Source organism: Beta vulgaris, chromosome 4 (genome assembly GCF_026745355.1).
Source record: "Beta vulgaris subsp. vulgaris cultivar EL10 chromosome 4, EL10.2, whole genome shotgun sequence".
Taxonomy (NCBI): domain Eukaryota; kingdom Viridiplantae; phylum Streptophyta; class Magnoliopsida; order Caryophyllales; family Amaranthaceae; genus Beta; species Beta vulgaris.
In genome coordinates this window covers 43,284,344-43,311,778 of record NC_079205.1, presented here as the reverse complement: position 1 = coordinate 43,311,778, position 27,435 = coordinate 43,284,344, and the positions used below count along the sequence as shown (strand labels likewise).

At 38.3% G+C, this 27,435-nt stretch overlaps 2 protein-coding genes and 1 non-coding gene across 3 annotated transcripts; 2 read left to right on the top strand and 1 right to left on the bottom strand.

Moving 5' to 3' along the window:
- The first annotated feature begins 2,738 nt into the window (after nucleotides 1–2,738).
- Nucleotides 2,739–6,617, top strand: LOC125496989 (vacuolar protein sorting 38-like). The gene is given in 6 exon segments (XM_057394312.1): nucleotides 2,739–3,101; nucleotides 3,934–4,114; nucleotides 5,089–5,249; nucleotides 5,557–5,649; nucleotides 5,651–5,785; nucleotides 6,117–6,617. Coding segments are annotated over 5 exon segments (606 nt in total). The 5' UTR covers nucleotides 2,739–3,101; nucleotides 3,934–4,017; the 3' UTR covers nucleotides 6,237–6,617.
- A 2,899-nt stretch (nucleotides 6,618–9,516) lies between these two features.
- LOC130591153 (uncharacterized) lies at nucleotides 9,517–14,719 on the top strand. Its single transcript, XM_057394083.1, has 4 exons — nucleotides 9,517–9,621; nucleotides 12,272–12,338; nucleotides 13,790–13,874; nucleotides 14,011–14,719. The coding sequence occupies exons 1-4, from the start codon at nucleotides 9,517–9,519 to the stop codon at nucleotides 14,717–14,719; spliced, it is 966 nt and encodes a 321-aa protein (XP_057250066.1).
- On the bottom strand, nucleotides 11,940–12,046 carry LOC125497184 (small nucleolar RNA R71). Its single transcript, XR_007273819.2, has one exon. It is a non-coding gene; the product is annotated as a small nucleolar RNA R71 (small nucleolar RNA).
- Nucleotides 14,720–27,435: the final 12,716 nt, after the last annotated feature.

The following is a 27,435-nucleotide window of genomic DNA, read 5'->3' as shown; positions in this document are numbered from 1 at the left end:
GCATCCGTAGTTTGATTTTATGAAATCTCCAAAATAACACTCACGCGTGTACCTCGGTTCACTAACTCGGAAGATTTTTGAAAATATGTTTGATTTCTAATAAAATGGCACTGTGAAGCACATTTGACCGAAAGGTTCCCAAATAGTCAAAGCCACAGTCTTCTTAAGTTTCGTATTGTCTTTTTAGGAGTAATAAGGAAAAATGTCTCACATGCGTGTACCGGGGGTCACCGAACATATATATATTAAAGAATTGTTGAAAATCTTTAGAAAATGGCATCGGAATGAACTTCGCCGTCCAGAAATCAATGCACATGAACCCTAAGTCTACTCGGGGACCCGAAGAAGAATCCTTAGTTTGATTTTATGAAATCCCCTAAATAACACTCACGCGTGTACCCCGGTTCACTAACTCCTAGGATTTTTGAAAATATGTTTGTTTTCTCATAAAATGGCACTGTAAAGTACAATTTACCAAAAGGGCCCTAAATGGTGAAAGCCAAAATCTTGCAAAGATTTCGTGTTGCCTTTTTAGGATAGTTTTATGTAATCACGAAAAATGCCTCACAGGTGTGTACCGGGGGTCACCAAACAAAGATATTTTAATGAACTATTAAAATCTTTAGAAAAATGGCATCAGAAGGAACTACGACGGTCTAGAAATAAATGCACCTGAACTCTTAGTAAACTCGGGGACCAGAAGAGGCATACTTACTTTGATTTTATGAAATCTCCAAAACAACACTCACGTGTGTACCCCAGTTCACTAACTCGAAGGATTTTTGAAATATGTTTGATTTCTTATTAAATGTCATTGTAAAGCACATTTGACCGAAAGGGCCCTATACAGTGAAAGCCAAAGTCTTCCAAAAGTTTCGTATTGCCTTTTTAGGATAATCACAAAAAATGTCTCACAGGCAATTACCGAGGGTCACCGAACATAGAGATTTTAAAGAATTGTTGAAATCTTTAGAAACATTGCATCGAAAGGAACTTCGACCGTCTATAAATCTATGCACAGGAACCCTAAGTCTACTCGTGGACCATAAGAGGCACCTTATTTTGATTTTAGGATATGTCCGAAATAACACTCAGACGTGTACCCTGGTTCACTAACTCGGAGGATTTTTGAAAATATGTTTGATTTCTCACAAAATGGCACTCCAAAGATTTCGTGTAACCTTTTTAGGATAGTTTTAAGTAATCACGAAAAATACCTTACAGGCGTGTACCGGGACAGAGATATATTAGAGAATTGTTGGAATCTTTACTAAAATGGCGTTGTAATGAACTTAGACCATGTATAAATAAATGCACCTGAACTCTAAGTCTACTCGGGGACCAGAAGAGGCATCCTTAGTTTGTTTTATGAAATATCCGAAATAACACTCAGGCGTGTACCCCGGTTCACTAACTCGGAGGATTTTTGCAAATGTGTTTGATTTCTCATAAAATGGAACTATAAAGCACATTTGACCGAAAGGGTCCCAAACAGTGAAAGCCAAAGTCTTCGAAAGGTTTCGTTTTTCCTTTTTAGGATAATCATGGAAAATGTCCCACAGGCGTGTATCGAGGGTCACCGAACATATAGACTTTAAAGAATTGTTGAAATCTTTAGAAAAATTGCATTGGAATGAACTTTGACCGTTTAGAAATCAATGTATAGGAATCCTAAGTCTACTCGAGGACCAGAAGAGGCATCCTTAGTTTGATTATATGAAATCTCCGAAATAACACTCATGCGTTTACCCCGGTTCACTAATTCGGATGATTTTTGAAAAAATGTTTGATTTCTCATAAAATGGCACTGTAAAGAAAATTTGACCGAACGGGCCCCATATAGTGAAAGTCAAAGTTTTCCAAAGGTTTCGTGTTGCCTTTTTAGGATAATCACAAAAAATGCCTCACAGGCGTGTATCGGGGGTCGCCGAACCTAGAGATTTTAAAGAATTGTTGAAATATTTAAAAAAATGTCATTCGGAAAGAACTTCGACCGTCTAGAAATCAATGCATGCACAGGAACCCTAAGTCTACTCGGGGACCAGAAGAGGCATCCTTAGTTTGATTTTATGATATCTCCGAAATAGCACTCAGGCGTGTACCCTGTTTCATTAACTCGGAGGATTTTTGAAAATATGTTTGATTTCTCATAAAATGGCACTGTAATGCACATTTGACCAAAAGAGCCCCAAATAGTGAAAGCCAAAGTATTCCAAAGGTTTCGTGTTGCCTTTTAAAGATAGTTTTAAGTAATCACGAAAAATGCCTCGCACGGTGTACCGGGGGTCACCGAACATAGATATCTGAAAAATTGTTGGAATAATTAGTAAAATGGTCTCGGAATGAACTTCGACCGTCTAAAAATCAATGCGCCGGAACTCTAAGTCTACTCCGGGACCAGAAGAGGCATCCTTAGTTTGATTTTAGGAAATCTCCGAAATAACACTCAGGTGTGTACCCCGGTTCACTAACTCGGAGGATTTTTGAAAATTTGTTTCATTTCTCAGAATAAGGCATTGTAAAATACATTTAACCCAAAGATGTCTAGTATATATGTGCATCTTTATTACTACGTATTCATTAGTATAAGTCTTTATATTCATAATTAATTTTTCACGTTAATCGTGCATATGATTCTTATCTTATCCTTCGAAATTGTGTCCCAATTAATTCGGGTCCCAACTTTATTTTTGTAGGTTCTTTAGCTTTTGGCCACTTTATTTATGTTATTCATGAAGATGGAGAAACAGTTGTAAAATGTTTAGCACAGGGGTATTTTTGTAGTTTTATTAAAAAAAAAGATTGATTAAAGAAAACTGAAATAGCAGCACGCTGCACGCGTAAGATTGACGAACAATCTCTCTCCTCTCTCTGCGCACCAGCCAGTCGCACCACCCCCTCTCCATCTGAAGCTGCGCCACCGCACCATACACCATACACCGTGCACCATACACCGTACTTTTTGAGTCGTACTCTGTGTGAGTGGGCCAACATCAACAAGTGAAAGGCCTGAGAGTCCACGGCAGAGTTACCACCGCCCACCGGCCAATCAAATATATCTCTGTTTGCCGACCTCTCTCCATAGACAACTCCCAATTCAGGTAATCTAATTTTAACCTAAATAGCTGAAGCATAATGTTCATCTCTTGTTATTTCTGTTGATTGGTTTGTTACTTAATTTCCTTATTTAATTCATTAAGTTCTAATCTTTAAGAATTCATAATTAGTTGTACAAATTATTTGCCAATTTAGAATTGATGTTTTGATTGGGCTTTGTGTATTGTTTGTTGTGTAACAACTGACAGTGATTTATTTGATATAAGAATTGATTGAATTGTTTGACAAATTTGGATTGTTAAATCTGATTCACATTGCAACTTAAATTTTCCGGCATGACACAAGTGGAAGATACATTGCTTAATAGCGTGGGATAAAATGTTGAATCATTGCTTGATTACTTATTTGTCAGAGGGAGGTTTCCACATTGGCACAGGAAGTGAAAGACTCGTTCTTCCATCTTGGTTTTTTTGGGTTCTTGGGGTTCTCGGGTGGGGGAGAGTGAGATGTTCTGAAAAGTAAAAACCAAATGAGATTGAGATTCACACTCTGTCTCACTCCCAATCGCCTACCAATCTTTCACCTGGACGATGACAAATTCCTCCCATCTAAAATTTCACAATTCCCAAACTTTATCTCATCCCCTTTCAATTTACACTTGCCCTTTTGATTTCAAAATCGATTTTGATTTAGATGGACGCCCTCCCCAATTTATGAAGCTCTACTACTTGTTCCAAAGATAAGGTCAAGGATCTCCAGGTGAAAATAATTCAGTGGGAGGATTTTGAACAAGAACTTGCTCGGTTATACTTTGTATAGTATGTTTAGTTATTTTTCAATATGGCAAGTGCAAATGTTTACTTCATAATACTGCAGGAATCTGGTAGATTACTTGCTGGAGAAAAGGGTCTCGCTTGATTAAGTGCTCTATAGAAGATTCTTAGAGTGAGACAGCAACATATGATTTCACAAGTTGCATATCTTTATCCAGTAAAGACCTTGATTGGTGCAACTCAAGAGCTTGAACTTGATTCATTTCCGAGTGGGAGTAGATCAGGTGGTGCACTGAGAATATCAATTTCTTTTGTTTTCTAGTAGATTTCTGACTACGAGGGAAAATGTCTATCTTTGGTTAGGAATTTTAGTTGCAACTAACTTTCTGTCAGGCGTCATTTTCAACGAACTGAGTAAAAAGGCATAAATATCCTTCACCATTTTGATGTTTACATACTAATGCAATCTATCTTTGGAATTTTAAGTTGAGGGTATCAATAAGGGTGATATGGGATAGCTCAAAGTTTGGCTTACTGAACTTATAAAGAGGCATGTTATTCTGTGACGCCTCAATTAGATATGTGGCCTATTATCTAGGATGGAGCATAGACCTTCTTTTGTCATTCTATTGTTGGGGGTGTGGTCGGGTGGATGTTGTTTTGATCTTATCACATCATACTTTTGCAAGTCAAGATCTTTCTGAATATATATATAACGATATGGAGCTTAATTTTACCTGGGTGAGCCTGATATGTGTCTGTTGAAGGAATTGTCAGATTAAGCACTTTTTTTTTTCCTGTTTTACTTGAGTGGAACTGTGGATAAATATGATGATATGAGTGAAAGTGACTATTACTTTATCATCACACCTATTTTAGTTGAGTGCAATATGATTAGCTTTACTTCAACTGGACGTGTATGTGACTGTATGTATGTCATGGTTGCCTGTTCCAATTGCCTGTTTGGTTTTGTCACCACACAGAAGAGGGTTGAGTGAAATCTGCATGTACATTTTATACAAGAGATAGGATCACGTTTATCAAATTGGCTTTTGCATGTTCAGTTTTTCTAAGTAAGACTACCTCGCGATTATTCCACGTTCTGAATCTCTCTTGTGGCTGGATACCATTCCGTGTGTGTTGTTGTTGCGCCCGATTCTGCCTTATGGAATTGATAATGTGTTTCTTTGTTTCTTTCTTCTCCAAATGTGTTTTTTTAATTTTTTCTTTCTTCCGTGTAATTGATAATTATGTGCAGGGACTCCTGGGGGAAATATAGATGAGAACAAATCAAGAAACCAAGGAACCTTGACTATATCTAGGGTGCAGTTAAATATGCTTCCTTTTACGCAGATGACATTTTTCACTGATAAGAAGCAGATCCAGGGATCGACGACTGCTCTAGGATACGTCGCCCATGTGTGTGCTTCATCTTCACTTGAGTGAATAATTATTATCTCATAATTTGTTTTTATTGAGGGTATACTACTACTTGTGTCAAGTTCAGCCTTTCAGGCTATTCCTTTTGCACATATACAGTTTTTTCTCCTTGCAATTTGCTATGATCTTCCTCAAGCTTTTATTTATAACAGGGGATTCTTTTGGCTTGTCTTATTTTTTGTTTTGTTTCTGCCTTACTTGCCCCTCCTCCCTTCCTTTTTCATCACAGAAAATGAGCAAGAACAACTACTAGATGATATTAATATATTGGCTGGGTGATTTGCAGGTCATCTCACTCATAGCTTCATACCTACACGTGCCTTTACGTTATCCTTTGCGTTTGGGTGGTTCTCATTCATATATCAAAGACTGTGCAGTGTTTTAATAATCCAACATCATCAGGATCTAACTCAACTTCCTTGGCTGCTGAAAATAAGAAGTGTTTGGAATTTCCACTTTTTTTAGATGGGCAAGATGCAACCAGAGCAGCTTATGCAATATTTCTTTTAAACAAGGTATGTTGCTTTACTCATTTATCATTATTTCATATAGACTGCTTGACAACTTCTAGTACCTTATGGACATTGTACATAAATGGTGTCGCTGCTTTTTTCCAGCTCTTTCTGCTTTACATGGAACTCTGACATTACATATTATTCACTTTTGATGCATGTTTTAAGTTGCCTATTGTTTTTTGGCACAGCAAGACAAAATTGTTGCTTTATGTGACCCCTTGATGTTTCTTCATATTATTGACAGTAAATCTGGATGAAAATCTGCAAGTCATGCATTAGAGTTTCTTACATAATCTGCTTAGCTTTGTTGCTCTTGTTTTGAATATTGCAGGACATATAACAATTGTTGAATTATGTTGGGATTGAAAGCTTAGGGCCTCGACATGTATTGGCTAATCTGAAGGAGCTCTTTAAAACCAAACTCTCGCCAGAGTTTATAGAAAGTGACTGACACCAAACCTTCTTGTAAGCTTAGTATAGTTTTTGTAAATACATTTAGATTTATTTTCATACCGGGTGCCTTTTCATTTTTTTTATTATCATTGAGCACCTTAAAAAACTCAAAACATAAAGAGATGTGTATTCTTTGTGAAGCCAACATAGGATTGGCGTTGTCACACATGCCAACAACTGAAATTTGCATTCTTTTTTGTGTAGAGTAGTGTTATTAGGTCTGGCGCTGTATGAATTTCTGTATACAACTGAGATATCCAAAGGATAGGCAGAAGAATAGAGTAGTATTTTGATGAGAATGAACATAGTAATGTTCTTGATGTAGCAGATTATGAATGTTAATAATTTCATGACTCTAATTACTTTACAATTATCTTTACATGGATGCTTTTCTGGTGCAAATTTTGTTGATGCTGCACAATACAAGAGGGAGGGTGATGAATAAATTTCTGAGAACTCAGGAACTCGTTTAGAATGAGAGGCAAACAGTTTTCTAAGGGGAGGGGAGGGGGTGGCCTTCACAAAGCCGCGCATCACTTGTCTAACAAGCGACTATACCACATACCACAAGGTTGTGATGGTTAGGAGAGGAGAGATGTGATCTGTTGCGATGGTTTTTTTAACAGGTGCAAGAATGGGCCCAGGTCCCCTATACTCCCCCTTCCCGCCCCCAAAAAGAAAATTCCATTAGGCTCTACCAATGACCAATCAAGAACCTTGGTTGTGATGGTTGTTTATTTAGAAGATGATGATGTAACACCTGACGTTTGAATCAGTTTCAAAATAGAAGTTTTACCAATTTTTTCCAGTTTCAGTTCAGTAATTAGTATGTAATGGTACTTGAGAAGTTGTGGTTCTCTATGACATTTCTAGATTTTATTGTGATATACTTCTGAACAGAATTACGGAACTTTGTGAGTACTAATGTACATTAGAGCAGCTCCAGCGGTAGTTATTAGGTCCCAACTTGCAATTTACAAATAGTTGGAGCTAGTAGCTGTGTTGTTGGAGAGAAAGCAAGTTTGTTGCTTTGGAAAGCCAAGTAGCTCCACAAAGCTACTTGCTTTGTCAATTTTTTGTGGGCGCTACTTCCACTTTTCTCTTTCATATTTTACTTTCCAAATACACAAAACTACAAATGGTTGTAGTTTTCTAATGGGAGAGGTTGTAGTTTGGGAATGTTGTAGTTTGAAAATCTGATGTGGCACATAAAGCTACAAGTGGTTGTAGCTTGCCATTATAGTTGCTCTTACATAGTGTAATAAATGTAATTTTTTTTTGTGGGTAACAAACTGTAAGGGGTGGTTGGTGAGGGTAGGGACTGGGTGAGTAATGTGTAGAGAGTAAAACTACAAAGCGCCATAATACTTAATGTTGGCAGAGAATGGACTAGAGTAGTAACTAGTAAGTAGTAAGTAGAGGGAGAAGCAGGAAATTTGGGAGTTGAGACTTTGAGAGTTAAAAGGTTTAGGTAGTAAATGTGGAGTGAATATCAATCAATAAAGAGACTGTTTCTTTCAGTTTTAAAAGTTAATAGCACTTGGAAAGCGCAAATTAGATCCTACACCGAGGTGTAGGATGAGCATCCTACACCTTGCCATGTGGCTGACTTTTGGCAGTATTTTTGAAAGTGGGTCAGCTCTTTCTCTCTCATCACGTGAGACAATTTTTTTAATGTACAAATGCATATGGTTTGGTGTACAATAATCTATGAGTGTACATTTGGGGATTTTCAGTGATCAAAGCAATGACCATCAATGTACATTGTGATTTTATTGAATTTCGGTATGAGATTGTAATTGTACATATTGAATTTCATTAGTGAACAAACATCAAACACACCAGTGTACAAAGAATGGAAATTACTCACTTGACATATTTCGGTATGGGATTGTAATTGTACATATTGAATTTCATTACTGAACAAACATCAACACACCCAGTGTACAAAGATTGCAAATTACTCACTTGACATCAACTTCATGAATTGGGTTACTTTCAGCTGAAGGTTGTCATTGTACATTTTGATTTTATTAATGAACAACCACGAAGCCAAGGATGTACAAGGAGGTTGAGTGTGGAAAAGAGAGAAATGGTGAATTTCGGTATGAGACTGTAATTGTACATATTGAATTTCATTAGTGAACAAACATCAACACACCCAGTGTACAAAGATTGCAAATTACTCACTTGACATCAGTTTCCGGAATTGGGTTACTTTCAGCTGGGGGATGTCATTGTACATTTTGATTTTGTTAATGAACAACCACAAAGCCAAGAATGTACAAGGAGGTTGAGTGTGGAAAAGAGAGAAGTGGTGAACAGTATATGGGGGGACATCAAATCAGTTATTAAATGGTGAACAGTAGCTGTCAAATCAGTTACTTTTTTTATTTTTAACATGTACACTGGATGTAATGGGAATGTACATTAGCTATCAAATCAATTACTTTTTTGCATGTTGAATGGTGTGTTTCATTTTTATTGCCTTGTGTTTTGGAGCTGGTGTAGGATGCTCATCCAACACCTTGGTCCATGATCTACTAATTGCTTGGAAAGAGTTAATATCTATACTCTGGCTAATGGTTTTGTTAGGTTAAAAAAAAAAAGTGAAATTAGTGCTTGTTTGATTTACATTAAAATAAAAAGGTAAAAGAAATTATATTTCTCAAAAAGGGAACAAGTTGTTTACCTTGTTCTCCTAAGCTTATGAAATTTGATGTGGGCAAAGTTTTCATAATTTAACCAAGCAACATTTTTTTACTTATTAGAAAATTGAACTGTATGGGGAAAATAAAGTGTTATTTATGTTGTTAAATCAAACGACCACTAATTTTTTTCTTATTTTGAACACTTAGTAACACTACTATTATGCATTATAATTTATCCGCATCCTACCCGGATCCTACCCGGATCAGTCACCCGGTGTTCATCCGTTTATTACGGTTTTTCACCCTTTTATTTAAACAGGATGGAGCGGGTTACTGGATATCCACTGGACATTGCCATCCCTAATATCAACTACTACATGAGAACGAGCTATCAATTAATTAATTTTCAAACAGGGCCTCAGCTTAACGAATGAGTACTTTGTCTACTAAAGATAAAATATTAATAAAAATAGCTCCCCCCCTCCCTCCCCCCTCCCTCCCTTGTTTAGCTTCCCATTGCATGGGTAATGGGTTTAATGTGTTGTCTTGTTGAGTGTCCTCTTTATTTCAAGTTTTGAGTTTCTACTTTCTTTCATTCTACACTACTAAAAAGAAGGGGGTTTGTGAATGGCGGATAAGATTGTGATCGAGAGTGCTGCTACAGCTATGAACAATATCAATATGCTTGAGAAGAAGAAGGAGGATCATATTCGTGTCAAGTTTGTTAATCAGGTTATATTCTCTCCTCTTTCATCTTCTGCTTCTACTATCTCTCTCTATCTCTATTGCATGCTTCACAATTCCAAATTTGACACTTGAGTTTGTTTTTGTTTTGCCAACAATAAATGAGATGCAACAATGAAAATGAAAATCCTTACTTTTACTTTTACCAAATTAAAATGATTTGTTTGTGAAATATGAAATATGAATAATTGATGAGTTATATTAATATAGGTATTTCATGATGCATTTAGGTTGCATTTTAGGATCATTTAGTTGCATTCTTAGTCCCTAATTGCATATAGTTACTTAAGTTGAGAAGATATTACTCTTTTGTGTGTTTTCGGTGTTTTTGATAGTTTTCAGGTATTGAGAACACAATTGGAGTATTATTGGATAAGCTTAAGCATGAGAAGCATCTAGGAAGGAGCTAAGTCAAATGAGAAGTCCAAAGGGCATCTTCAAGTCGGATTGCAACTCAAACATAGCGGAAACGTATTAAAAGATGTATGGAAATTGAGTCATGTGCACTCTTTTGATCATAACTTATTATCCAGAGATCGGAATTCAGTGATTCTAGTGGGGTTGGAAACTAGACTTGAAGATCTTTCCAACGGTATATTACACGCCCCGATACGACTTCTAGTTTGAGAGATATGGTCTTTGCAAGTTGACGCTGTTTTGCAGCCCGAAAATCCGCGGCCGCGGATTATTCCGGGTTTCTTAGTCGGATAAGGCTTTATCTTTTGACGAATTAGACTCTATTTTTCTAGTTGTTTTAGGAAATAGAAAGGTATAAAGACTCAAGGGAATATTATTATTTCCTATCTTATTTTCTATTTGTTTTTTTCCATCATTAATTCATTAAAGATTAAACTCTTTTTCTCTCAATTATTGAAGAACCCTAGTTTTGCTTTTTCCCCAATTCATTGAATTTTCAATAGAAGCTTTGATTTTTGCAAGATTGGTTCTACAATTGGTATTATTTCTCTCTCTTCTTATTCCTATTCAATCCTTTATTATTAATTCATGTTTGCTTATTTAATTATGAATATGTTCTCCCCAATTATGATTGAGTAGTCTATTTATAGGGCTTAGGGGATCCATGATCAATTAGGAAGGGATGTTTATTAAAGTATTGATTTTTATTGATGCATGTTGATTCCTATTGAATGTTTTTATGTCTATTCAATCCAATTTGGCCAGATTTGATTGTTATAGTGTTGCAATATTAGGTTATGCGCCGAGAGGTATAAACTTGATATTAAGGCTAGTTTCAATAGGTAGAATTGGTGTTAATAAATTGCGAGAGCCTGTTAATATCGTTCTATGCTTGATTTAGACTTGAGAGAGCGAATCAATCTGTTTAACTGCATTATTAATTGTTGATTTTAGTGTTTCATCCCGAAATATTGATCATTGGTGAACCTATGCCCTAGACTTTTATTATTGATAATTCTTGATATATTATAGTTTAGTTTAGTATAATTACTCACAAACACTCGTTCCTATACTCTAGATTTGACTGACAATTAGGAAAAGAACACTGATTTCTCTGTGGATTCGACCCTACTTCCCTGACTACTATTTGTTAGAGGACTTAGGATTACTTTTGATAAGGTGATACGACTTTAGCCTGTCAAAATTTGGCGCCGTTGCCGGGGAAACGGTTTTGTTCCATTTTCTTTAATTGTTTTAGAGTCTAGATTATATACTCTCGTCTCAGAGAACACTTGTTCTTTGGGACAAAATCTCTTAATTGTTTGTTCTTTAGTTCTTCTATGCGCAGGAGTTTGAGTTCAGATTGCCTACAATTTGATCCTGAAATCGAAAGATCCTTTCATAGACAGAAGAACTTTTCCAGACAGTTGCGAGATAATCCAAGGGAAGATAATCCTTTGGATTCTGACTCTGATTCTACCAGCATTGTCTCTGTTGCTCCACCAGAATTAGAGATGGCTCGAAGGCTTACTGATTTTTCCCAACCCTCTTTGGCTGAACTTCCCAGAAGCAATCAAATGCCTGAAATCGAAGCTGTAAATTTCGAGATCAAACCTGCATTGCTAAACATGATCGAAAGAAAACAATTTGGTGGTGGACCTAATGAAGACCCCAATCTTCATTATCAAGATTTCTGCCAATATTGCTCTACCATTAAGCAGCAGGGAGTGACACAAGATCAGATTCGGGAGATTCTTTTCCCATTTTCACTTCGAGACAAGGCAAAGATGTGGTACAATGGGATTAATCGAGCCACTCTTGGGATCACTGATTGGAATACCTTGGCTCTAGCTTTCTACAGAAAGTACTACCCTCCAGAGAAGACTGCTAGGTTGCGTAGTCAGATTACAAACTTCACCCAAGGGACTGATGAGTCTTTACATGAGGCATGGGAAAGATTTAAAGATCTTCAGAGAGAATGTCCCCATCATGGTCTACAAAAATGGTTCCTAGTTCAGGGATTCTACAATGGTTTGGGGAACAACTCGAGACTTATCCTTGACTCTGCAGCAAATGGGAGATTCATGAAACTAGAAATTGATGCTGCACATGATTTGATCGAGGAGATGGCTATCCACAACTCTCAATATGGTAATCCTCGAGGACTAGCTAACAAGGGTGGAAAGCATGAGATAGATTCTATATCCTATTAGCTGCACAGATGAATGCCATCAGCAATAAACTTGACAATATGCAGCTCTCCTCTCCTGCAAGTGTTGCTGCTTTGGGTACTACCTCCGAGATTATGTGTGATAATTGTGGCATAGTTGGACATTGGGCACAAGAGTGTCGGAGTTCTCTCGAACAAGTTAATGCTTTTCAAGCATATCGGCCAACAACCCATACTCCAACACATACAATCCAGGATTGAGAAATCATCCTAACTTGTCTTACAAGAGCACTAATGTCCTGAATCCTCCTGCACCACAACCACAAGCACAACAATTGAACCAGAGGTACTACCAACAACCTTCCCAACACCCTCCTGGTTTCTCTAGACCACCTTTCAATCCATCTCAACAAGCACCTCCTGCCGATCCAATGATGGTTGAGATGAGAAACATGATGCTACAAATGCAAAAGGATCGACAAGCTGACAAGGCACAAATTGAGTCCATTCTTCACAATAAGATGTTGGAGAATCAGTTGGCACAATTGGCTACTTCGAACTCTACTCGCAACAAGGTGCTCTTCCAGCACAACCTGTTCAGCCTACAGATTCGGCAAATGCCATCACTCTCCGAAGTGGTTCTCACTATAATGGACCACCCATGCCTATTGATGATACTTTAGTGTGAAAAATGATGAGGAACAGGTCCCAGCTGAAGCTAAAATGACAAGGAGAACTCTCAGCAAGCACTGAACATGAAGAGACCAATGAAGCCAAAAAGCCTGCTATTGAGGTTCCTCCTATCAAACTTCCTTTCCCCAATCGTCACCTAAGAGTAAGCTGGACAAGCAATTTGGTAAGTTTTTGGAAGTCGTCAAGAATCTTCAGGTAACAGTTCCTTTCACGGAATTAATTACTCAAGTGCCTGCTTATGCTAAATTTATGAAAGATATCTTGACTAGGAAAAGGGCTTTTAACGAGGTGGAGACAGTTGCTTTTACTGAAGAATGTAGTGCCATTTTACAAAATAAATCTCCACCAAAATTAAAAGACCCTGGTAGTTTCTCTATACCTTGTCACATTGGTAGTTTGTTCATTGATAAAGCTTTATGTGATTTGGGGGCTAGTGTGAGTGTTATGCCATTGTCTGTTTCCTCAAAATTGAAATGGGAAGTTTGAAAGTTACCAATATTACTCTACAAATGGCCGACCGTTCTGTTAAATACCCCCTAGGTATTTTAGAGGATGTACCTGTTAGAGTAGGTAAATTTTTTATTCCCGTGGACTTTGTTGTACTTGATATGGAGGAAGATAGGCAAATTCCAATCATTTTGGGTAGGCCATTCCTTCATACTGCTGGTGCTGTCATTGATGTGAAAAATGGTAAGCTTACACTATCTGTTGGAGATGATGAGGTCACTTTTAATCTGAGCACTGCTTTGAAAAGTCCTATGCTAGAGGAAAAGTGCTATAGTATTGATGTGGTTGATTTAATTTGCCATGATAACATGCCCCAAGCTCTCTATGGAGATCCCTTGGAGGCGGTACTTTGTCTTGATTCTTCCACAGGTGATGGCAGTATATGGAGCGATGAAGTAGATGCTATTGAGAGGATGCTAGCAAGTGAAGAATCTGACTTCTTGGATGCCAACAGGTAAAGAGGTTTGATCGATCTGTGTGCAATGTTGAGGTAAAGAAACCCGAACTTAAACCTCTCCCCTCTCATTGAAGTATGTCTTTTTAGATAGCAAGAGTTAGATCCTGTAATTGTCAGTGCTGCACTCGAGTAGCCAACTTTCCAAACTTCTAGTTGTTCTGAAAAATCACAAGAAGGCTATAGGGTACAGTATTGATGATTTGAAGGGTATTAGCCCCGATTTTTGTATGCACAGGATACACCTCGAGGATGACCATAAGCCATGCATTCAACCACAAAGGAGATTGAACCCAAACATGCAGGAAGTGGTCAAGAAAGAGGTGATGAAACTACTCGATGCAGGTATTATCTACCCTATTGCTGACTCTAAGTGGGTAAGTCCTGTCCAAGTAGTACCGAAAAAAGGTGGCATGACTGTTGTGAAAAATGAAAAGAATGAGTTAATCCCTACTAGAACTGTGACTGGATGGCGTATGTGTATAGACTATAGGAGACTCAACATGGCCACTAAAAAGGACCACTTCCCTCTACCTTTTATTGACCAAATGCTTGAACGGTTGGCTTGTCATAAATACTTTTGCTATTTGGATGGGTATTCAGGTTTCTTCCAAATTCCCATTCATCCTGATGATCAAGAAAAGACCACATTCACATGCCCTTATGGCACTTTTGCATATCGTAGAATGCCCTTTGGTTTGTGTAATGCCCCTGCCACCTTTCAACGCTGCATGATGAGTATCTTTTCTGAGTTCATCGAGTCTATCATGGAAGTCTTTATGGATGATTTTAGTGTGTATGGTTCCACGTTCGATACATGCTTAGTTAACTCACTAAAGTCCTGAAAAGATGTGAAGAGTGTCATTTGGTTTAAACTGGGAAAAGTGTCATTTCATGGTGACTGAAGGAGTTGTCTTAGGCCATATTGTTTCTGATAGGGGCATCCAAGTTGATCGAGCTAAGGTCCAAGTGATTGAGCAATTACCCCCACCAGCTAATGTTAAAGGGGTACGAAGCTTCCTTGGTCATGCGGGATTTTATGCCCGTTTTATCAAGGATTTTTCGAAAATTGCTAAACCACTGACCCAACTCCTTCTTAAGGATGCTCCATTTGTTTTTACTGATGAGTGTCTTGAGTCTTTTGACAGGATCAAGCAAGCTTTAATAACTGCACCTATTATCCGCTCTCCCGATTGGGAACTCCCTTTCGAGATAATGTGTGACGCCAGTGATTATGCGGTTGGAGCAGTACTTGGTCAACGTAAGGATAAGGTCTTGCATGCAATCTACTACGCTAGCAAGACATTGGACGAGGCTCAAGTCAACTATGCTACTACAGAAAAGGAGCTTTTGGCTATTGTCTATGCTTTAGAGAAGTTCAGATCTTATCTGATTGGCTCTAAAGTTATTATCTACACTGATCATGCTGCTTTGAAGTACCTTCTCTCTAAGAAGGAAGCTAAGCCTAGGCTCATTCGATGGATTCTCTTGCTCCAAGAGTTCGACATAGAAATTCGTGATAAGAAGGGCGCAGAGAACGTAGTTGCAGACCACCTGTCAAGGATCAGGCATGAAGATGGTATGAACTCAACTCCTATAGATGATTCTTTTCCTGACGATCATTTATATGCAGTCACAGCACGATTCCTTGGTTTGCCGACTACGCCAATTACTTGGTAGGCGGTGTGATACCTCCTGATATGTCCTACCAACAGAAGAAAAGGTTCCTCCATGATGTTAAATTCTACTTTTGGGATGACCTCACTTGTTTCGTGAATGTTCAGATGGTCTTTTTCGAAAATGTGTACCTGAATGGGAGGTCAATGGAGTCCTGAATCGTTGCCATAACTCACCTATGGAGGGCATCATGGCCCTTCCAGGACTGTTGCAAAGCTCCATGAGTCGGGTTTCTTTTGGCCGACAATGTTCAAGGATGCACAGTCTTTCATCATGTCATGTGACGCTTGCCAGAGGACCGGAATATTTCGAGAAGGCATGAGATGCCCCAAACCGGTATTCTAGAAGTTGAAATTTCGATGTTTGGGGTATTGACTTTATGGGACCGTTCCCCTCTTCCAATGGAAATTGCTACATATTGGTTGCTGTGGATTATGTCTCTAAGTGGGTTGAAGCCGTGGCATCTCCTACTAATGATTCTAAGGTAGTCATAGCTTTGTTCAAGAAGATCATATTTCCGGTTTGGGGTCCCACGAGCTGTGATTAGTGATGGAGGCTCCCATTTTCATGAACGACATTTAGACACCCTTTTGAAGAAATATGGAGTCTACCATCGTACTGGATTAGCATACCATCCTCAAACAAGTGGGCAAGTAGAGGTTTCAAACGCGAAATTAAGTCCATTCTTGAGAAGGTAGTTGCAAGGTCTAGGAAGGATTGGAGCACGAAATTGATGACACACTCTGGGCTTATAGAACTGCATTCAAGACGCCATTGGTACTTCACCGTATAGGCTTGTGTATGGGAAAGCGTGCACCTCCCGTTGAATTTGAATATAAAGCTTTTTGGGCGATCAAGGAGCTTAATATGGATCAGAAGCTTGCAGGGGAGAAACATCTTCTACAACTCAATGAGCTTGATGAGTTTCGGTTGCTAGCTTATGATAGTGCACGAGTATACAAGGAGAAAACCAAGAAGTGGCATGACAAAAAGATCCTCCCTCGGGAGTTCACGATTGGAGATAAGGTTTTACTCTATAACTCTAGGCTAAAAATCTTTCCTGGAAAGTTAAAGTCTAGATGGTCAGGCCCTTTCACAGTTACCAGAGTGAACATGTTCGGTTCTGTAGAGATTATGAACGAAAAAGGTGAAGGTTTCAAGGTGAATGGTCAACGTCTGAAGTTGTACTATGAAGGCGCTCCTGTGGGTCAGTTGAGGTACTCTACCTCCAAACACCTACCTCTACTGTCATTGAAAGAGGTAAACGGTCGTGCGGGACCTGCATAAACCAGCGCTATGCGGGGGGCAACCCGAATCTCTAACTCTTCTTTTTCCTTTTACTCTTCATTTTTCTAAACCAAAGAAAAGAACAAAAATATTTACATATTGAATTCACTTGAATTCAATTTATTTTAATTTTTTGTGTGTTTTTGAATTCACTTGAATTTGTTTATTAACTTTTAGTTTAGTTAGTTTCTTTTCGTAGTTTCTTTTAGTTTTTGAATTCACTTGAATTCCATCTTCTATTTATTTTTTTTTTATTTTTTATTTTATTTTCTATTTTTATTAGACTAACCATGCTAACAAGTGTTCTTTAGTGGTTTTGGTGTGCTCATTTCGACCCTAGGTGCAAGCACGAGGTTCAACATGAGCCCGCAGGGTAGAACCCGCGCCCGCGGCCAGCCACGCCCTTCACATTACCCATAAACTGTCTGCCCGCGGGTTTTGATCCCGCGCCCGCGGGATCTCGCAGCCCACAGCACGCGCCCTCCCACTTCAAACCCCGCGCCCGCAGCCCAAACCTCCCTCACAACAAAAACATCATGTCCACCCGCGGGTTGTTGCCTGCGCCCGCGGGATTTCGATCCTCCCCAGCATCCCGCGCCCCATACAAATAAACCCGCGCCCGCAGCTTTCACCTCCCCAACATCACAATGCTGTTGTCCGCCCGCGAGTTGTTGCCCGCGCCCGCGGGATTTCGATCTAGCCTCCACCCCTCCATCAATCCCCAACCCCAAACCAAAACAAAAACAAACAATAAAATAATAAACAACACCCACAATCCTCCCCACCCTCAAACCCTCTCGGCCCCACCTCTCTCACCAGCCTCCGACGACCGGCGATCGTCCGACCCCCCCCCCCCGCAAACCCGCCGGCGCAGCGACTCCCCTTCAGCGCCCCTCTCCCCTTCGAATTTCTCACAGCAGCCCTACGCCCCCCACTCGACCCGTCTTTTACCGACCGCCGCTTCGCCGGCCGTCCCACCGGTTTCCCCCGTCGTTGAAGCGCTCCCTTCTCCATTAAGCACCCACAAAACCCTCTTCCCCCTTCTTCCACTCCCATCATCTTCAAACCCTAACCTTTACCATTGAATTGGGGTTTCTTCTTCAAGGTGCTTTGAAATTTCAATTGGGAATCTTGGACACATATTTGGACTTTCTCAATCAAGTCTCCTACATCAATCAATCGTGTACTTCACGTGGTAGTAAGTTTTCAATTTGTCCACTTTCGTTCCGAATTTTGAACCATTATTGTTAGTGCTTACTACTCATTTTTGAACAATGGTTGCTATTCAAGTTGTTTATTGTTGATCAATCTTGATTGTGGTTTCGATTGTGTTGAATTTCTAATTGCAATTGACAATATTTTGGGTCTCTTGGTGGCGACAAATTGTTGAGATTGGATTAATGGGCATTACATTGGTTGTGTGGTGATTCTTGTGAAGTTGTTGTGATTGTTTTGTGGTGATTGTTCTTGGTTGTGTGCTCAAAAGCGTCATGAGATCCTCCGCGCGAGCCTTGTCTAAGCCTAAACCCATCTACAATCCCAATGAGCACTCTCAAAATACAAAAGAAAACCCCCTCCAAACCACCTTCAAAGACCTCCACAACTTCAAAATCCAAAGCATCTAAAGCCACAACTTCTAAATCCACCACTTCTAAATCCACCACATCCATTCCATCCCCTCCACCTTCACCCCCACCCTCACCCTCCACTTCCCAAACGCGCCTTGCTACACTCCAAAAGCGCACCATCGCCCCAACCCTCTATCTCTCTCTGAATGCCGTGACTAAGATCGGCTTTGATTGGGCTTTTGAGTACATTGAGCAGACACATCATTGGGGCCGAGTCTTCCGCTTGAACGAGCGGATTTATCCTGAGCTCGTCGTTGAATTTTTGGATTCCCTTGCAGTTGGAACATCGAAGGGTGATGTAGTTTTCACCCTTGAGGGTACCGAGCATATCATGTCTTGGGATGAAATAAACATTCTGTTTGGTTGGCCTACAGGGGGGATGTTGGACCATCTACCTTCATGCAATTACAAGATGGCTCCGGTTGTGATAAATTCGATCCCATCTCCTTTTGGAAGCAAATTACTGGGCGTTCTGATTGGGCATCGGGTTCTAGCAAGTCCTCATCTATTGGTTGTCCTGCTCTCGCTGCTTCACCGCTTTATCCTTCAACTTTTCCGTCCCAAAGCGGAATCAGGGCAAGTCACTCTCCAAGATTTGAAACTTCTGTGGTTCCTTTCTATGTCTCCCACGACTATGCACGGAAAACTGAACTTTGCCAAGTTTCTTATGGGTGGATTTCTTTGGGAGCGGGATGTAAAGAAAGGTGATATCTCCATGGGTGGATTTGTTTCTGTGTTTGCTCTGGATAGAGGCATTGATTTAGCCTCTCAAGTGACTTCTTCTTCCACCAACCTCCTTAACACCACCGCTATGGATCGATATGGATGGCTCGTCCACTAAGCAAAGAACAGGTATCTATGGTTCGTTAAGCCTTGTCATTCCACAGAAAAGCGCATCATCTACGATATTCTACCAAATGATCATCCTCAGGATTCTAGTGTTTGGTTGTCGAATCCCCGTGCTATCTCTGAAACTATAGAGGTAGGCGGCAAGGTTCAGGGGACATTCCCGTGCCTGCAGTGTGTTGCATTATCAGCCCCAGCAGCTGTCATCTCTCCCACACTCGAAGCACCCCCACCTCCAGTCTCCGAGGACCCCTCGTCCAGCACTACTGTGTCTCCTGAGAGCATGGAAGCCCGTCTCAGTCGCTTCATGAGTTCTTTTGCATCATTTCAGACGACGATATTATCTCGTCTCGAGACTGTGGAGCGTCATATGGAGGACCTTCGTGCCGAGGTCTGTGATCTACGTCGGCCGCTAGATGCTTCTGGCCCCATCGCTTCTGGCGTCGACACTACTCCTGAGCCATCCTTGATGGACGAAGCTCCCATTGCGTGAGCTTTCCTTTTTCCCTTTCCTTACTTTTTGCACAGTGAGACACTGTGCTGTATTTAGCTTGGGGGAGGGATATTCTATCCTTTACTGCTTTCTAGTGTAGTTTTTATTGCTTTGTAGTTGTTACACGCTTTTGCCTGTTCATTAGGAATAGGATTTTACGTGTAACCAAAAAAAATGTATTGCTTTCTTAGTTGCATCATAGTTGCATTTTAGATAGCTCATTTCATTATAGTTTTCATCTATGGGACTATTGTTGGCACACCTTCGAGAATTTTGTGGATATCTCTACTACAGCTCTACAGCTTTGTTGTACAGTGGTTTCATGATTCTTCATAGCATAATTGTGATACGATTGATTAGCTGTGGTAAGACTGTTTGATCTCTCTGGCTGGCTTTAACTTTACCGTGCAGACAAAATTGACCCATGTGAGCTTCTGTGCCTAATAAATGACGAATCTGTGTCAGTTATGTTCTTTCATGAGTGATTAGTTCCTCAGTTGATGTATTGATCTTGATTTTGACCTGGTACATCCTTGATACTTGATTGTGTACACTATTTGATATGATTGAGGCGTTCATTTCATGATTTTAGCTCCAGAGTTCTATTTGTTTACATATTTCCCGTCTCTAGCCCCGCTGAGCTTTCTTGACCCTTGCTTGCTACTTACACCCTATTACAACCCTTAACCTCATTTGATTATTGTCCCAAGCCTAGCTTGGGGGAGCAAGTGTTAGTTTTGGTCATACTGTATATATGGATGTAGTTAATGCATGGTTATGTTGAAGGAAAGTGTTATTAATGAGCTTTATCATCGAATTTGAATGTGGTGCAAAGAGATTTTGGCAATATGAAAAAGAGTGAAGAAAAAGAAATGAAAGAACAAAGAATGTGAACATGTTTTGAAAGAAAAGTGAAAAGGTTATATATGGGTTACTATGCATGAAAGATATTGTGGTGATATTATGGTAATGATGATGTTATATGAAGTTGTGATGAATGCCTTGTTAGGCCGTTTTACATTGATATTTGCTCCCCTTCTTGGCTTCTCCACCACATTTCCCAAAATATGATCCATACCCTTAACCCTAGCCTCATTACAACCCTTGAAAGTCCTCTTGATCTTTGTGTGTTACATTTTTCGTGTTGAAAGTGAGTCAAAAGGTCAAAGTTAAAGAGTAATGCTTATTCTGAGTTGATATATATAGGTTGAGATCGTTGAGTGTCATTGATTTTCACCCTAAACACAAGAGAGTATTAGTTCACATACCTATAGTGAGGTCTGTCAAGTGTTGTTAAGTCCAGCTTGGGGGAAAGGGTTTGTGGTAAGATTGTCAAGTTGATTGGTCACATGACGTGCTATGCGGCTTTGTTTCATTGATACTCGATGCTTGGTTCATGTAGGATTGATATCTCCCGTGTTTTGGATTGTGTGCTTGACCCTGTTTTAGTCCCATATTGTAGGTTATCATTTTCTTCCCGTGTCTATTGTTTGATTGCTTGAGGACAAGCAACAGTTTAGCTTGGGGGAGTTTGATGAGTCATATTAATATAGGTATTTCATGATGCATTTAGGTTGCATTTTAGGATCATTTAGTTGCATTCTTAGTCCCTAATTGCATATAGTTACTTAAGTTGTGAAGATATTACTCTTTTGTGTGTTTTCGGTATTTTTGATAGTTTTCAGGTATTGAGAACACAATTGGAGTATTATTGGATAAGCTTAAGCATGAGAAGCATCTAGGAAGGAGCTAAGTCAAATGAGAAGTCCAAAGGGCATCTTCAAGTCGGATTGCAACTCAAACATAGCGGAAACGTATTAAAAGAAGTATGGAAATTGAGTCATGTCCACTCTTTTTATCATAACTTATTATCCAGAGATCGGAATTCAGTGATTCCAGTGGGGTTGGAAACTAGACTTGAAGAGCTTTCCAACGGTATATTACACGCCCCGATACAACTTCTAGTTTGGGAGATATGGTCTTTGCAAGTTGACGCTGTTTTGCAGCCCGAAAATCCGCGGCCGCGGATTATTCCGGGTTTCTTAGTCGGATAAGGCTTTATCTTTTGACGAATTAGACTCTATTTTTAGTTGTTTTAGGAAATAGAAAGGTATAAAGACTCAAGGGAATATTATTATTTCCTATCTTATTTTCTATTTTGTTTTTTTCCATCATTAATTCATTAAAGATTAGAACTCTTTTTCTCTCAATTATTGAAGAACCCTAGTTTTGCTTTTTCCCCAATTACATTGAATTTTCAACAGAAGCTTTGATTTTTGCAAGATTGGTTCTACAATTGGTATTATTTCTCTTCTCTTCTTATTCCTATTCAATCCTTTATATTATTTATGTTTGCTTATTTAATTATGAATATGTTTTCCCCAATTATGATTGAGTAGTCTATTTCTAGGGTTTAAGGGGATCCATGATCAATTAGGAAGGGATGTTTAATTAAAGTATTGATTTTTATTAATGCATGTTGATTCCTATTGAATGTTTTTATGTCTATTCAATTCAATTTGGCCAGATTTGATTGTTATAGTGTTGCAATATTAGGTTATGCGCCGAGAGGTATAAACTTGATATTAAGGTTAGTTTCAATGGGTAGAATTGGTGTTAATAAATTGCGAGAGCCTGTTAATATCGTTCTATGCTTAATTTAGACTTGAGAGAGCGAATCAATCTGTTTAACTGCATTATTAATTGTTGATTTTAGTATTTCATCCCGAAGTATTGATCATTGGTGAACTTATGCCCTAGACTTTTTATTATTGATAATTCTTGATATATTCATAGTTTAGTTTAGTATAATTACTCAAAAACACTCGTTCCTATACTCTAGATTTGACTGACAATTAGGAAAAGAACACTGTTTCTCTGTGGATTCGACCCTACTTCCCTGACTACTATTTGTTAGAGGACTTAGGATTACTTTTGATAAGGTGATACGACTTTAGCCTGTCAATAATGAATAATGAATGGTAGTGTTAAATGGATAAATGTAGTTGAATGAAGAAATGTACTTCAAAGTGTTGCCTAGTTCAAATATAGGCAAAGCTTTTAAAGCGTACTGTTAACACCACAATTTGAATCACCAAGTTGCCTTCACCTACAATGGCGATCGTGTTAATCCTAGACTCACCTATCAAGATGTATGTCTTTCTTTCTTCTTTTTCTCTTGTCATTTTATGTATTTCATAAGATTAATTAATTATAATTTGGAATGCAGCTAGATATAGAGGATGGAGCTGAATTTGACGTCTTCACCCATGTTGGTGGTGGTGGTGGTGCTGCTGCTGGTGCCTAAGAGCATCTACAATGGCTGAGTCTTACTTGGTCTAGCAAATAGTGAAACTAGTTTTAATTGGTTTTACCATTGGGGAACTTGGTCCTTGGAGCTGGTTGGTCTAGAATTCCAGATCAACATCACCTCGGATGGCGTGCTTGGGGTGAGGGAGAAGATGACAAGTGGCAAAAAAACTGGGCCCAATTTTTTTTTAAAAGAAAAAGAAAACGCTGAGTTGGAAGGATGGGGGAGGCGTGAGATGATGCCACGCGGTTACCTACATAAAGGAAAGGTGCAGATCTTCTCACGCGGTGGAACACTGTTCATTGAAGGAAATTGGAGCTGCTTTGCTGTCAGTGGGTCTAACGCGCGTCAGACCCCACTAAGCAGCAAATCAGCTGATGCCACGCGTGAGCAGATTTAATTTCTTCCTGTAGTTTTATGCAACTGTTATTTTATTAACGTTACAAAATTTTGTAACGTTAATAAAAAAAAAACTAGCTTAAAATAATAAAAAAATTACAATAACGGCTATAAAATATTTTTATCTATAAAATGAGCCGAAATTACCATATATTTTACCACACCTCTTCCTAATATATTTTTTTCTAATTACTCTCTCCTACCTACTCCTCTTCTATAAAATATTTTTATCTATAAACTAAGTCAATATTATGGATTCAAATAATCCTAATTACTCCCAAAATAATCCAAACCACCCACAAAATTTCCAAAATAATTTTCTGTAATCTAGTTAGCTTTTATTAATTTAAATCATCTATTTCATATAAAAAAATTAAACATTGAATATGGTGGGGTTTGGTAAAAGTAAGAGAGAGAGTATATGGTGGAGTTTGGTAAAAGTAAGAGAGAGAAATGGAAAAACCAAGTAAGACTAACCCACCCATTATGAGAAAAAAAAGATGAGTTGGTGGGAGTTTTAGTGAGATGTGAGGTGTAAGAAGGAGGGAAGGAAAGAGAATGACAAAACATAAAAACCAAGTAAGACCAACCCACCCCATTGTAGATGCTCTAACTGCTTTTGTCTGCTTTATTCATGTAGATCCATCTTTATTTTAAGGTTTTCCCAAAATATTTCCCCAACCTTTAGCCTTTATTTGTTGCACCAATATTATTATCGCGACGCTCCTTATAGTTATGTGGAGTGTTAGCTGCAAAATACCATCGCCTGCCTTCTATAAATTACTAGCAGTAGCCTACATTTGGTGGATCATCTCCATTTGTAATTAGTTATGTCTAGGATACATGTACGATAATGTTACTCATCTATCATCTATGTTAACATAATTAGTAACAATTAAACGGTTTGGTGTAAGTATTGTCTTAGAAAATTAATGCATTTAATATTTATTCTTAAACCTATGTAAAACAAAACCCTAAATAATACAAGAACCAACTATGACCCTTACTACATCTTCTTTTCAAAAATATTATCAGAAAGAGCATTAAATATATTATCGGAAAGAGCAAAAAAATAATGGAACAAGATATAAAGGACAAAAATGTAATAAATATTTTCTATAAAAGATGTAATCAGGAGTAGTAGTAGAGGCATAGAGGGCCTGGCCGAGGTGGAAAGGGGAATAACACATCACCCATCTTTCATTATTTCCTTTATTGTCTTCGAAATAAGTATTTAGGAGAGCCAAATAACTATAGTGGAAATCATTATTTTTATGGGAAAATAACATAAAGAGAAATATTCATATTAGTTGTGATTCATGGTTATCAAATAAATAAATAAATATATATAACAAGTAAAAACAGATATTTATTTATAGAAAATGTAGCAATTTCAAAAAGATGGAGTAAATACAAATATTATTGTTGGTGGGAGTGTGGGACAAAACCACTCATGAGTCACCTATTAGTTGAGTCTAGAGCTGGACATGGGCCGGGCCGACACAATTTGAGCCCGGCCCAGCACGAGCCCGCTATGAGCACGATACGACACGCCGACACGAGTGGTGGCCCGTGGGCCATGCATAAACAACATTCTAAAAGTTTGGCACGAACCCGACACGAGCACGACGGGTCGACCCACAAGTTGGCACGCTTATTTTGGTTAAAATTTCATAATATTTAAAATTTGTATAAGGCACGATGGCCCAGCACGAGCCGACCCGGCACGACATGTGGGCCGGGTCGTGCATGGGCCTTAAATTTACAATTTGGCACGAGCCCGACACGACACGAGCATTTCTTGACCCGTTTTGGCACGACACGTTGTGGCACGAGGCACGCGGGCTTGGCACGTGGGCGGTCCCGGCACGGCTCGTGCCCACCTCTAGTTGAGTCTAATTTTGGTTAAAGGTGATCAAGTTAAGCGGCTCGCGCCTAACTCAAGACGGTTTTGGGCACGACTTTTCGGCCCGATTCGATTTTTTGGGCACAAAATTTAGGACACGAACAACCTAGATTTGGAAAAAAGGTCAAATTTCGGTCTAATCCAAAAAGCCCGTTAGGCCCTGCACAAAATAATGGGCTTCGGTGCAGAATTTTTTGGCCCAAACCTTTGTAATCCCCTATAATTTTTAAAAATTTATAAATATATTTTAATGTGTATATATATATATATATATATATATATATATTAGTATTTAAATGCTTTAATATTTTAAAAGATTGATTGTCTAAAATTCAAAGAAATTATTTAATGATTTAAAAAAGTCAAATATTTTATTTAATGATTTAAAAAAATTGTTTAATAAATATAAACGGTAATTATAACAATATGTATGGAATGAATAATCCTATTTTGGTAACAAATAATAAAAGTGCAACATTAATTAGCATGATCATATGTGATCATGATACTATATCACGTCTTCAATCGATTGGTTGTTGCTTCTTTCAATTTATCTATAGTTTAAAGAGTTTAAAAATTAAAGTTTTAGTTATGTGACAAGAGGAATAAGATTTTGACAAATGTAAACCATACAACTAAGATGAGCATCCTTGTAATGAAAAATGTAACTGAATATAAAAGAAAAAATCAATTAGAGTGTATTGTTATTAACAATAACAGTGCAATACAGGGCTTACATTTACATAACCCCTCAAAAAAATACGGTGCTTACTGCTTAGATCCTGAAATCAAGAGCAAATACTATGACTATGGCTAATTTTCCAATGAGTTGTGTGAGCGTTGCTTTGCTCACTGCCCTTTTATTTGTCACAAGCTCAAATGTAAGTTCCTCTTCTTTGAGATATACTCGTAGTTGGCCCGAAGTCTAATTAGGTGGTATTTTGCTTTTTGTCAAAAAAAAAAAGGTGCTATCTTGATTCTTGCTTATTATGTAGATCTCTAATCTTTCAAATTATTTTAATAACTACTAATTATATGTTTGTTATCATTCTCATGTTTAATTTAGTCTAAATGTAGTATGAGTGCATAAAACAAAAAGATTCATATAGGCATTGCGGCGACATCAATTGAAAACACACAATACTAATACTCATATTTTAAATTATTAGGCTGGCGGAGAAGGGTCATGTCCAATAGGAGGTATTGTACATATATATTTATTTACAATATATAATACCGTCTTCCCAACACGTAACTAAGTGTATCAAATCTAATTATATGTGCTTAATATATTACACAGAATGTCCGAATGAATGTGCAAGAAGATGTGCTTTAGCTTCAGCGCAAGATATATGTATCAAATATTGCAACATATGTTGTAAGAAATGCTTGTGTGTTCCATCCGGAACGTATGGCCATAAAGAAGAATGTCCGTGCTACGACAATTGGAAGACACGCAAAGGCACCTCTAAATGTCCTTAGAGTTGTAAATTGTGTTATGATTCATAATTGTATTAATAAAAGTTGTCACTTGTTAGCTTTATGAATGTTTGCGCGCAACATTGAGTTTTGAGGATATTCCAAATTAGATAAAAGGAATTAGTTTTTTTAAAAAAAAAAAATGGCTAGACAACTATAATATGAAAGTTTAATTATCATAATTAAAAATTAACAAGAACTGAAATGATTAATTGATTTTTGAAATGCTTATAAAAAGCAATCAACTCAACAATTTTCTATCTACTAAAGTCCTGCGAGGTTCATTGCAATATTTAATATGTTAAAATCTTAAATTAGCAAAATTTATTTTTAATCAATTATTGAGTATGTAATATGTAATGGGCCAATTTATGAATATACAAGTATTTGAATTATGCGCATCACTGGTAACGCTAGCCAGTAGCCTGGAAGAGGCCCAATTACGGGTGGAAAAATCAGGAAATATATAATTGGACTATTGGAGGGAAGAAGCATTCAGCAATCAGCAAGCACTAAAGCAGGAAGAAAGCAGGAAT